Genomic DNA, 12,989 nt, shown 5'->3' on the forward strand with positions numbered 1-12,989 from the left:
TATTTTATTCTCTGTCAAGTGATAAGGTTTGTTTAGGCATGAAACTTGTATATCTGTTCGATTTTCAGTGGACCTTGAACAAGTAAACACGTCAACGACTCCAGCTTCCCTTGTATCATCAGCAACAACATCTTCTCCCCTTCGTATGTTCTTACTCCATGCTTCTTAGTTTTAAGCTCATTTGAACGTCAATTGAGCTTAGGTCTGGCGGGTTGTCCGTCCGTCGTTGACATTTGTCGTAATCTCAATACCTATGAAGCTGAAAGTTTGCGTGAATGTTCCAAGCTGTCGTGTCTCGACGTGTCTCATATCATTCTGATCCCATCAACACAATCGTTTCCGCAGAAGCTGGCTTGAAATTGTAAGTTTTCCCCATTGATGAGCGTTTTTCGCAAGATTATGAAACATGATAAGTGTCATAAGTAAGGCGTATGTGGATAAACATGTTTCTTCGCAAATGCTTTTGTTTTGTTTTCCCAGCTACGAACTTTCACTTTCATCTGCCCTCTGCTCATCAAGGCTCAAATAATTCCGAATCGATCTTTAAAATGTCTACAATGGCAGCCCCCCCCCCCCCCCCCCCCCACACACACGTTATGAATGTTGCTGTGCTATGAAGGATTTATGTGTGCGTTGTTTTTAATTTGTGAAAGTTTTGGGTTATTTGCTATAACTATTCTGATTTATTATAACATTTAGCAGCAAGCAGTTTATATGCAAAGGTTTCTGAATTACACATCATCCGTTTGACATTTTCGATTGCCATAAGTATAATTAAACGTAAGAAACAAGCATAGCAGTGACACACGCATAGCTATACTGCATGACTATTACGTCTGTTGATTAACAGTGAAATGATTGCAATTGTATGTCATAAAATGCGTGCATGTTTTTTCCAGTAGCCCCCGACATATTAAACACAAACCAGACTGTGAACGCCATCCTTGGAGAAACGGTTCTTCTGTTCTGTAACGTGAGCGGCAACCCGACCCCATCCGTCACCTGGGAATATGATAAATCGGTAAGACATTAATTAGACGAGCAATGACATTCTATATTGTTTGTTGTAATCACTGTGTATCTGATGCAAACAGGATGTGACAAATTGGGATTTCATGAAAAGTATTGAAAATGAAATGATTGTTACGTGCACATCTAAGCGTCTATCTACATCGAACAAGAACGTGCACATCCTTGAAAAGCTGTCCATATATGTAGGCTAACTGGATGCATACAAATATTGCTGGAAGATGTAACATAATGTAATGTAGCCAATGACCTCCCTGTTTAAATTGCATGTACGTAACAGGAAAGTAACAAGACGTGCGTGTTCCTGTTCTTGTGTTGTTTAACGCCTCACTCAGCAATATTCCAGCTACATGACGGCAATTGGGATACTCTGACATGCATTAACAAAGTCAGCGTGCCTGACAACCTGATTCCGTTATTCGCCTCTTACGACAAGCATGGGTTCCTGAAGACATATTCAAACCGGATGTTCACGGGTTGGACGTGCGCGTAAGAATAATTTATTGAGTTACTTAAAACGAAACGTATAATCACGAGTATAGTGAATCTACAGTTTCAATTTTCAGAATAAATAGTTTTGAAATGTCTGAAATACACATATTTATTTGTTATGTTTTTGCTTCAAACGTGCAATCTTGTACAAGACTACTTATAGGGGCATAACTACTGTGTGTGAGAACCAGCTTGGTACACGGCTCCATTGTCACATGCGTATGTCATTTTCCTATTCGTGAAGCGATACATGTATACAAGTCGCATATAACCTGCATTTTGTGTGGCATAGCTGGTGTAGCCTAATCACATTTCAACCGCCATGCATGTCAAATATTAGGTGCAAAGTGATGATAATGGACAAGTATTATATGAATGTGTGTCATCTTCTCACCAAAGTATGGATCGTGCAAGTGATATCTTATCTAAAGCCAACAAAAATGTAGCAGGAAAGTGTATATGATATTTTTTTAATTTATGTTAAGAAAATTTAACAGAAGACATGACGGGACACATTTATGTCCCACATAAATGTTATACTAATCACAAATATTACAGATGTGTCAAGCTACTTTTAAATCAACAGGAGAACCCAAATGCCCATCCCAAAGGATCAACGCTGGCCATATCGTCCGTAAACGAGAAAAACAAAGGAATGTACAGATGTGTCGCAAACAACACACAAGGAACCAAGGAAGGCATTGTCAACCTACATGTCATAGGTGCCTTCGTTACTGTTTCTTTGTATTGATTGTAGCAATCATGCCATCATGTGTCAATGTATGAATTGAAAGGTTGTCCCATATATATTGAAAAGGTGATATCATAAATGTTTCGTGTCATATAAGTAAATGTGTAGCTTCAAAACTCCACGCACTTCAAACCATAAAGCACCACGCCGTGATATAACTGAGATGCTGTTAAAAGCGGCGTTATACACCACCCACTACCGTATAATAATGACATTGATTTTGACCATGATAAGTTTTTTCCAAAGGCAGACTTTATAGTGACATAATTAAATGTGGTTAGTACTTAGTTGGTTCACGGTAGTTTCCATTCTATGTTTTATTACAGAGCCAGTTTCTGTGAAAGGGGAGCCTCCCATCGTGGTCATCAGCCCTGGAATGAGAGCACTTAGGTTGAAATGCGTGGGAGAAGGGATTCCTCCACCTTCCGTTACCTTGAGTAAATATGGCGAAGACATCACCGCTGATAAGTTGTATAAGCACTTGGGTCCTGCCGAGATACTGATCATGGGGATCACAGAGGCCAGCGTGATGAAGTATGATGGTGTCTATGTCTGTAACGCTACAAATGGGAATACATCAGCTTCAGCCTACAAGATAGGTAAGGACCGCTTCCTATCACATTTTTCGTCAGTCGAACGTTTTAGTAAAAACGTATCTTCACTATTCAGTGCTTTGACTATGCTTTTATAATTCGTGGTAGCTCACGTTAGAATATGTCACCATTTATTTAATTTATTGCGTATCATAGTATTCCAACGACATATGACGTCAACAGTGACGTAAAATAGCAATCAATGGTTTGTCTCACGCAGACGGAAGCATTTACATGCAGTCTTGAAAAAAATATGTAAAATAGCAAACTGAATAATATTTTAAAAAATAACAATTTCTTTTGTTTTCAGTTGCAAGCAATGTAACAAGGATTCTTGAGGGAAACGTCCCATTTAATAATATCAGCACCACGCCATTGAAAGCATTCCAGTACGTAACACGTATATCATCCAGCTCGGCGTTTCCATCACTCTGACCTTCGTGATCTGTGTGTAGATATTCGTGCAACAATCCGCTACATCCATCCGATTATGCACCTAATCCTCTGTGTAATGCCACATAATGTTGCTACCGAAGAAGTATGATAGGTTAATAGCATTTGTTTATGACTCTTGAATCAATTACCATCATATTTGCATTGAAGTTCACATATGTTTCCAAAACACACCGAAGCGGCTGACTAACTGAAAGTTCAATTACATGACAGGATGATTTGATTACTCCATACTGTTAAATGTGTACAATGTGTGATGTCTCTAATTCAGTGCCGTTTGTCCTCCTGGACACAAGCAGCCGGACGCATCTCCCATCACTACTGAGTTTGATCTGGTAAGATGTGATGGTGCGCAAAATCCCAAATGCAAAAAGTGGCTGTAACTTGAGGAACACATTTAGAATAACATACCACAAGCTTACAGATTGTGACAATAGCCTGGTGCGTTACAGCTGAAAACTCAGCCTTTTTACATTTAATCTAATATGTGATAAGTGTGTCGTATGAATACAGCAAGAAATGCCTTTTTTGCCACATTGAATGTTGTAACCCATCTACGACTTTTGACCACCACCTGATGCAGTGTCACACGGGTGCCTTGCATTTATTTCTTCCGATTTCATTTACACTACTCGACCAATTCCCTAAACTACACAATCAACTAGTGGTCACTAACTTGCCAGTTTGTGACTCAAACTCAAATATGTCAATAACTCTTGAGGTCATGAGAAGAGAATGACTGGACATTTTGATACAGTTTGAGAGATTTGGGAGGAGGGGGGGGGGGGGGGGGGGGGGGTGATCGCAAAGTGTGGGTAGCAACACTGTGAGGGGTTAGTGGACCACAGTAAAAGGGAAGGGGCGGCATAATAAGAGTGGGCTACTCAAACCTCTAGATCGAGTCGCCATTTTAATCATAAAGGCAATGTCAGATTGCAGCAACTATCGAGTGAAAAGGTTATTGACCTGAAGAGTGATCTGAATCCGCATACAAGCTTGAAATATATTTTACCAAACAAAATATATAATGGTATAAAATGAACATTCTGGATGTTCTGAAAAACACAATGTGTTGTGGACCATATAATTCTTCAGAGACAACATGTACAGACTGAAAAACAAACAAAAAATCAAACAAGCATCCCACCCCCACATCTTACTAAGGGGCGGCAGGGTAGCCTCGTGGTTAAAGTGTTCCCTTGTCATGCCGAAGACCCGGGTTCGATTCCCCCGAAAAGGTACAATTTGAGAAGCCCATTTTCGGAGTCCCGGTCGTGATTTTGCTCAAATAGTGCTAAAAGCGGCGTAAAACAATATACTCATTCACTCACATCTAACTGAACTACCCAGCAATTTACGGTGTATGTATCGGACATTGGTCAAATACTGTTATGGAAAAATCAATAACACCTGAATTATCAAAATGTAAAACTATAAAAGACTATTTTTTCAAAGATCGATTTTGTTCTTTACCACAAGCATTGTTATTACGGAAGTGACTTTCTTCTCATGTGTTGGTGTAGGGTGAGCTGATATGTACTTCAGCAAGGAAAGTGGGTCTTCTTCATACGGATGCTGGTACTATCACATGGCTGATCAGGTACGTTGATTTGCTGTTCATTGTGTCCAGAATAAAATATATTGTTCAATTGATGAGGAGCAACGTGTTGATTGTTACGACCTACTACCATGATGGCCAAAACAAGACGCATACAGGTACATTAGAAAACCGGATATGTTGAAGCTGAGCAGTTTTCTATTGATATTTTTTTATGTTTAGACCTGATGGCAAAGCACAGTTTTTGAATGGGTCCTTGTCAGGTAGGGCTTCATCTAAAATTTACAATATCAAAAATATATTTTGAAGAATTGATACAGAAAAGAATTATTATAAAGTATCAATTCACCAGCAATGAATAGACCGCCTCCTAGGTCTAGTGGTAGAGCGTCCGCCCAGAGAGCGGAAGGTCCGGGGCTCGATCCCGGGCCGCGTCATACCAAAAGACGTTAAAAGATGGTACTTGTTGTTACCCTGTCTGGCGCTCGGCATTAAGAGGCTAAAACAAGGACTGGTCGGCTCGGATTCAGTATACTGTGTCTGAGTGGGGTATTCATGTTAAACTGCGGCATGGTATCTGTGTGCTAGCACTATAAATCGGCATCAGGCCGGATTAGAACAAGCAGCTACACACACACACGTGCATGAATATATAAATTCAATAATCATTCGCGCGACGTGAAACCCAATTTCACCACCTCAACAGGGTATGATTCTGTAAATAAGGAATTGTTTGCAATACATATTTCCATTTGATACCATACTTTGTAATGATACGAAACCCTATATTTTTGTTATTTTCAGTTGACCTTGACCACGTAACTTCCACTGCAGTCCCTCTGACGTCAGCTTTCCCAGTCTCCCTTGCGATTTCAGCACCAACATCTCCCCTAACCCTTAGTATGTCGTTAGTCTTAATGTTTAGCTCTCCTGACTTAAGTGATGTGGTTATCTTTTTTTGGTTTGTTGTGTTACGCCGCACTCAGCAATATTCCAGCTATATGACGGCGGTCTGTAAAAAATCGAGTCTGGACCAGACAATCCAGTGATTGATATCATGAGCATCGATCCACGCAATTGAGATCGATGACATGCATCAACCAAGTCAGCGCGTCTGATAACCCGATCCCGTTAGTCGCCTTTTACGACAAGCATAGTCACCTTTTACGACAAGCATGGGTTGCTGAAGACCTATTCTATCCCGGAATCTTCACGGGTCTGTGGTTATCTAATGTGGCGCGTTGTCGTGATCTGTACGTATGTCGGTCTTTCCGACGTTACCTTTCACATGTTCGACTTCTCCTCTGTACTCCAAGCAGTATGTGTAAAGCTGAAGCGTCGCAAGAATGACGCCATGTTTTGATGTCTCTAAAAGTTCACCATAGAACGGAATGACCACCACAGCAGGCATTTTAAAAGTCATTGTTGGCCATTTATCACCCATTGCTTCATGTATTATGTCATGACTATTTTATTTACGGAATAAGATATGACGGTTCGTTTTGCGTGTGCATATTTTGATTTGCACGACCTATGACCTTCACTCTTACCACCGTATTAAGAGTCTGAGTTTCTTGTTCACATCTGTCATACTTCTGGATAATGAATATGACATTTGGGTTAATGATCCATTGTATGTTGGTTTTGTTTTTATTTGAGATATGAACTGATTTTCATAAATGGCTACTTGGAAAACATCATGTAAACGTAATTTTTTCCATTACTCTGATGTTACATTGAAATTGCACACTTTACACAGTACCTGCTGTTTCAGATTTCCACAATATATGTGAAAAGCAAACTATATAACTGCCATTCAAGTTGTTGATTACTTTTATCAGTAAGATACAAGGAGTGATCAAATGCGTGTATGATCTTGTATTTTTCAGTGGCTCCCGATATATCAAACACAAACCAGACTGTGAACGCCATCCTTGGAGAAACGGTTCTTCTGTTCTGTAACGTGAGCGGCAACCCGACCCCATCCGTCACCTGGGAATATGATAAATCGGTAAGACATTACATGGCCAAATACATTACCATATTTTCTCTTGTAACCATTGTGCAGCAGACGCACATGTTACCAATTGTGAAGTCATGACGCATTAAAAATGCAATGTCTCCCAGATTTCAGAGTCCCTGGGGATATGACGACGAACGAATAAAAATGACTTCATTTGTCAATTAACTTTGCAAGAATAGAGAATCTGCAGTATCAATCTACTGGATATGAGCAAATATAGAAATACAACGAAATATAGCAATAACAATACTGCAGTTGATTTCCTTATCTGCAGTTGAGCCCCAATGCCCACCCCAAAGGATCAACGCTGGCGATATCGTCCGTAAACGAGAAAAACGAGGGAACATATAGATGTGTCGCAAACAACACACTTGGAACCAAGGAGGGTGTTGTCAATCTGCATGTCATAGGTGCCTTTTTTACTATTTTACATATTGATTGCATCAATCATGCCACCATGTGTCAATGTATGACCCAGTAATACTTACAAATTGAATGGTTGCCACAATAATAATTGAGAAGCTGTATGTCACATAATTATATATGTAGCTTTCAATTCATAGGGAAAGCATCGTCAAGATACATGTCAATGGGTCTGGTTGTCGTATATAAATGGATTGGGCAAATAATGTATGGTTCTTCTTAGAGAAGCCAAAATGTAGCTTCAAAACTGAAACCACGTCAATAATTATTGCAAACATCCATCCATTTTCATTGATTATCACATAATGCTTGCCAAAGTGTTGGATTGGTACTGACAAGATATTTCAAAGTTGGACTTCATAGTGACATTATTAAACGAGGTTAATATTTTTATGTCATTTCACGGCGGTGTCCATGTTAATTTTCATTACAGAGCCAGTTTCTGTGAAAGGGAAGCCTCCCATTGTGGTCATCAGCCCTGGAATGAGAGCACTTAGGCTGAAATGCGTGGGAGAAGGGATTCCTCCACCTTCCGTTACCTTGAGTAAATATGGCGAAGACATCACCGCTGATAAGTCGTATCGATACTTGGGCCCTGCCGAGATACTGATCATGGGGATCACAGAGGCCAACGTGCTGAAGTATGATGGTGTCTATGTCTGTAACGCTACAAATGGGGATACATCAGCTTCAGCCTACCAAATAGGTATGAACCTCTTTGTAACATATATTTCAAAAGAAGGTTTTAATGCCACTTCAATAATGGAATTTATTCAGCGCTTTAAATATGTTTTTTGTACCCATGTGGAACGCGTTGGAATAGGTGGCAAACGTATTCAACTGCTTGAGGCTCTTTGACTTGGTCTATTGCGTGTCATCGCAGCCCGATGGACATTTCACGTTGCTGATAACACTAGTTGATGGTGTGTCTAGCTCGGACTCGATTATTTAATTGCAACTGTTAAGTAGTTGCAACATCGATGAGTGCAAGAAGCCGAATATGCCGTTTGACAGTAAGAACATTATCTCATTGTTTTTCAGTTGCAAGCAATGTTACCAGGACACTTGGGGAGAACGTTACCTTTAATAACGTCAGCACCACGCCATTAAAAGCTTTCCAGTACGTACACAGTTTATGATCCAGCTATCTTTTTCATAACGCTGTCCGTCCAGACGTGTGTTGTACATTCAAAATTAGTTGAGCTGTTGATACTTTCTGAGTGTTTGCAACAAAAAGTACAGCTTGTTTCAGATTAGAACAGTGTATCACGAGGATATAATTTATAGGAAGACAATTACGGTATGTACAGTTTGCAAAGTGCTATTAACACCACACTTTGAACAGCAAAAAAGATCCATTTCACAATTTGAATATTTTCTTATTAGTAATATGTTCAACGGATTCATGTGAAAAGAACCGAATTTCAGGTGGTTGCACAGGTCAGCACCACATCTAACCCTATACACCCGATTACGAAATATATAAATTGGTATTGATCTTAACATTTTCAAAACAGTTATAGCCTTTTACTGTTTTCAGTATTTTGAAAAAAGATAATATATTAAGGCCATTTCAATTCACTCATGTATATTTTCTTGTTGCAAGTATTGTATCATTCTTTTTTGTTTCAGTGCACTGTGTCCATCAGGCCTCACAGGACCAGATGGCTCTCCAGTCACTCATGAGTTTAACCTAGTAAGATGAAATACTCTCAATACCTGAATCCTGATGGGCATTCCTTAAGACAAACTATACACTGGCACAGGCGGCCCATTCCGTTCTGTACTGAATAACCACATAATATGATTCTCAGCTCATTTCACCTGGCACAGAACTTCTCGTTCGATGGATATGCGACCATCTTTATGATCCTGCGGCATTTCACTATAACGGACAGTACAGAGCACACTTACATTGCTGATGTTATCCCGCCAAGAAGAAAATGTATTCACTGATATTATGATTCACTGATACACTTCTGATTCTGATTTGCTTACAGGATGAAGCTATATGCACTTCGGCCAGAATGGTGGGCCTCATTGACAGAAATCCAGGCCTGGTAACGTGGCTTATTCGGTATGGAGGTGTTTGCTATGTTTTTTTCTATCTTATACCTTATTGTATGTCCCCAGATTTATAACGAAACATGTTGCTATTTATAAATGATACGATCAGAAAAATAACCATGGGCCTTACTGTTTTGTGAGGTTAACATAATTGCTGTCAGTTTCTATCAACCTTTGAATTGCTATCCTTGACTTGTTTATGTGCTAGTAGCTCGCAAATAAATAACTGGAGTCACGTGGACTTTGATTAGAAACAATATCCGCTTAATGATGAGAATAAATATCACAAATGTACTTCATCATAACGTTTAAATAAAAAGATATAGAATCAACGTTTGATACAGACTATTATGTTTAGGCCTGACGGCAAGGCGCAGTTTCTCAACGGATCTCTCAATGGTAAGGCTAAATGTTAGTTTTAAAATGTATCCAAGCCAATATAATATGATGTCCTCTAATGTTATCTGTAGTGGAAGGTATCGTGGTATATTATGACTAAAAACATATTACGCACATAACTACTCATTTAAGTCCAATGGTAATGTCGAATTGTTACACAAAATTTGATTATTCCAGTGGACATTGGGCAATCTAACTCAACATCAGTAATCACAACACCGTCAACATCTGCAAGTTCAAGTGCACAAGTATCGTCAACAGAATCAACCATGCTGCCGCTGTCTCTTTCTATGCAACCCTCTACTGTGTCAAATATTCAGAATACAGGATCTTTGACAACTGCTTTCAGCCACACAGTAGACTCGCTAGAGTACAACACGTTAATGGCCACACCCGCTTCCTATGCAACACATGAACCCTTGGCTTCTATACTTGCCCCATCAAGCCACGTGATCACCTCACACTCATCTGAGACTGTAACGTCATCCTCACAAAGCCTGTTTCTGCCACCATCACATACACCACCAGGATCCTCTCACATTGTGTCTGTTACTGACATGCTATCAGTTCCATATGTGTCAACTTCATCATCACACACCTTGGACATAACATCGTTTTCTTCTAACGTTGTATCACCATCACAGGCGAGTGCTGCCAAACTGGAGGTGTCATCATCTCAATATGTGTCAAATACAGGATACCCATCTTTGGTAATGACCTCATTTCTACCTAGTACAAAATCCTTGTCATCACTGGCAAGTACAAGTATGCATGTTTCCTCACTATCTACTTCAGCATCGATTTCTCAAGTAATGACTGCTCCCTCATCTACGCTGATATCATCACACGCAAGTGCAGGTACCTTGGATTCCTCAAAGGCAACATCCTCATCTGAATCCATGTCCAGTTCAGCATCTCCTAGTTTGGCAATTTTTTCCCTCCTTCCTTTGAGCCTGACATCACATTCGATCACTGACACTGATGCCTCCTCAGGCAGAATGTCAGCATCTGATATTGTATCGAGTTCAGTATCCCCTACTTTAGAAATGAACACCATTCCTTCAAGCATAATACTGTCAACGCAGGTAGGTGCAGGTACATATGATTCCTCGGTGGGCGTGTCATCGTCTGTATCTGCGTCCAGTTCAGCAACGCTTTCTTTCGCAGTGACTGGCCTACCCTTTGGTATGGTATCATCACAAGTCCTCAATGGCATGTCCTCAACGACAATGTCATCATCTGTATCTGCGTCCAGTTCAGCCTCGTGTATTTCAGCGGGTGTTGTCCTTCATTCTATCACGATGACATCAGCACAGGTAAGTGCAGGAGAATATTCTTCCTCAATGGATGCGTCATCATTGGAACTGCAATCGAGTACAGCATCATCTACTTTAACAATGACAGCTGTTCCTTCGAGTATGACATCTTCAGCGCAGGCAAGTGCAGGTGAATATTCTTCCTCAATGGATGCGTCATCATTGGAACTGCAATCGAGTACAGCATCATCTACTTTATCAATGTCCCTAGTTCCTTCCAGTATGACATCTTCAGCACAGGCAAGTGCAGATGAATATTCGTCCTCAATGGAAGCGCCATCATCTAATCTGCAATCGAGTTCAGCATCATCAACTTTGTCAATAAGTACCGTTCCGTCAAGCATGACATCATCATTACACACAAGTACAGGTACGTATGCTTCTACGAGGGGAGTGTCATCATCAGAATCATATCCCAGTTCATTATCAGCTGTGTTTTCATCGACCACCGTTCCTTCAGGTACGATATCGTCATCACAGGCAAGTGCGAGTAATTTTGCCTCCTCGATAGGAATGTCATCATCTGTATCTGCATCCAGTTCAGCCTCGTATACTTCAGCTAGTGTTGCCCTACATTCTATCATGATGTCATCAGCACAGGCAGGGACAGTTGAATATTCCTCCTCACGGGAAGCGTCATCATTGGAAGTGCAATCGACTTCAGAATCACCTTCTCCATCAAATACTGCTTTTTCTTCAAGCATCATATCATCATCACAGGAAAGTGCAGGTACGTATACTTCCTCGAGGGGAGTGTCAGCATTTGCGTTGGTATCGAGTTCAGCATCCCCTCCTTTAGAAATGAGCACCATTCCTTCAAGCATAATACTGTCATCGCAGGTAGGTGCAGGTACATATGCTTCCTCAGTGGGAGTGCCATCGTCTGTATCTGCGTCCAGTTCAGCAACGCTTTCTTTCGCAGTGACTGGCCTACCCTCTAGTATGATATCATCACAAACTAATGCAGGCACATCCTCAAAAGGAATGTCATCATATGTATCTGCGCCCAGTTCAGCCTCGTCTATTTCAGGTGGTGTTGCCCTTCATTCTCTCATGATGTCATCAGCACAGGCAGGTGCAGGTGAATATTCTTCATCAATGGATGCGTCATCATTGGAACTGCAATCGAGAACAGCATCACCAACTTTATCAATGACCCCAGTTCCTTCGAGTATGACATCTTCAGCACGGGCAAGTGCAGATGAATATTCTTCCTCAATGGATTCATCATCATTGGAACTGCAATCGAAATCAGCATCGCATATTTTATCAATGTCCCCAGTTCCTTCCAGTATGACATCTTCATCACAGGCAAGTGCAAGTGAATATTCTTCCTCAATGGATGCGTCATCATTGGAACTGCAATCGAGTTCAGCATCACTTACCATGTCAATGACCGCCGTTCCTACTAGTATGGCATCATCAGTACAGGCAAGTACAAAAGCTTATTCTTCGTCTATGGAAGCGTCATCATCTGATCAGCAATTGCGATCAGCATCACCTACTTTATCAATGGCCGCTGTTCCTTCAGGTATGGTCTCATCATCACATGCAAGTGCAGGTGCTTTTGCTTCCTCGAGAGTCATGTCATTTGCCTCAGTTTCCAGTTCACCGTCACCTACCTTGTCGATGAATGTGCCTTCTTCTAGCGTGTCTTTAGTGGTCAACCCTCTGCCCTCACAAAGCTCAGTGAGTCAGATACTATCTTCCCTTCATACGGAATCTCCGTTTGCACTGAATTCAATCTCTGTTATATCTCACCTCCCAAACCCAACAACAACCTTGACGTCAGTCTCTGCTGCTTTCGCTACCAGTCCCCAACCAACGACTATCACCATCTTACCTTCGGCACCTGCGTTACTGTCAGATATAGTCTCCCATTCCC

At 40.8% G+C, this 12,989-nt stretch overlaps 1 protein-coding gene across 1 annotated transcript in view; it reads left to right on the forward strand.

The window, feature by feature from the left end:
• The window catches only part of LOC124152571 (hemicentin-1-like), a 30,475-nt gene extending 19,792 nt beyond the window's left edge, over positions 1–10,683 (forward strand). The window contains exons 22-33 of the mRNA XM_048395435.1: positions 69–143; positions 900–1,021; positions 2,108–2,243; positions 2,599–2,871; positions 3,590–3,653; positions 4,864–4,918; positions 7,174–7,309; positions 7,756–8,028; positions 8,364–8,442; positions 8,955–9,018; positions 9,323–9,382; positions 10,522–10,683. Of these exons, the coding sequence (XP_048251392.1) occupies positions 69–143; positions 900–1,021; positions 2,108–2,243; positions 2,599–2,871; positions 3,590–3,653; positions 4,864–4,918; positions 7,174–7,309; positions 7,756–8,028; positions 8,364–8,442; positions 8,955–9,018; positions 9,323–9,382; positions 10,522–10,683 (1,499 nt within the window). The remainder of the gene's footprint in view (positions 1–68; positions 144–899; positions 1,022–2,107; positions 2,244–2,598; positions 2,872–3,589; positions 3,654–4,863; positions 4,919–7,173; positions 7,310–7,755; positions 8,029–8,363; positions 8,443–8,954; positions 9,019–9,322; positions 9,383–10,521) is intronic.
• The last annotated feature ends 2,306 nt before the right edge of the window (positions 10,684–12,989 follow it).

The sequence above is a fragment of the Haliotis rufescens genome, unplaced genomic scaffold (assembly GCF_023055435.1).
Source record: "Haliotis rufescens isolate VD_foot unplaced genomic scaffold, xgHalRufe1.0.p SCAF_14, whole genome shotgun sequence".
Taxonomy (NCBI): Eukaryota; Metazoa; Mollusca; class Gastropoda; order Lepetellida; family Haliotidae; genus Haliotis; species Haliotis rufescens.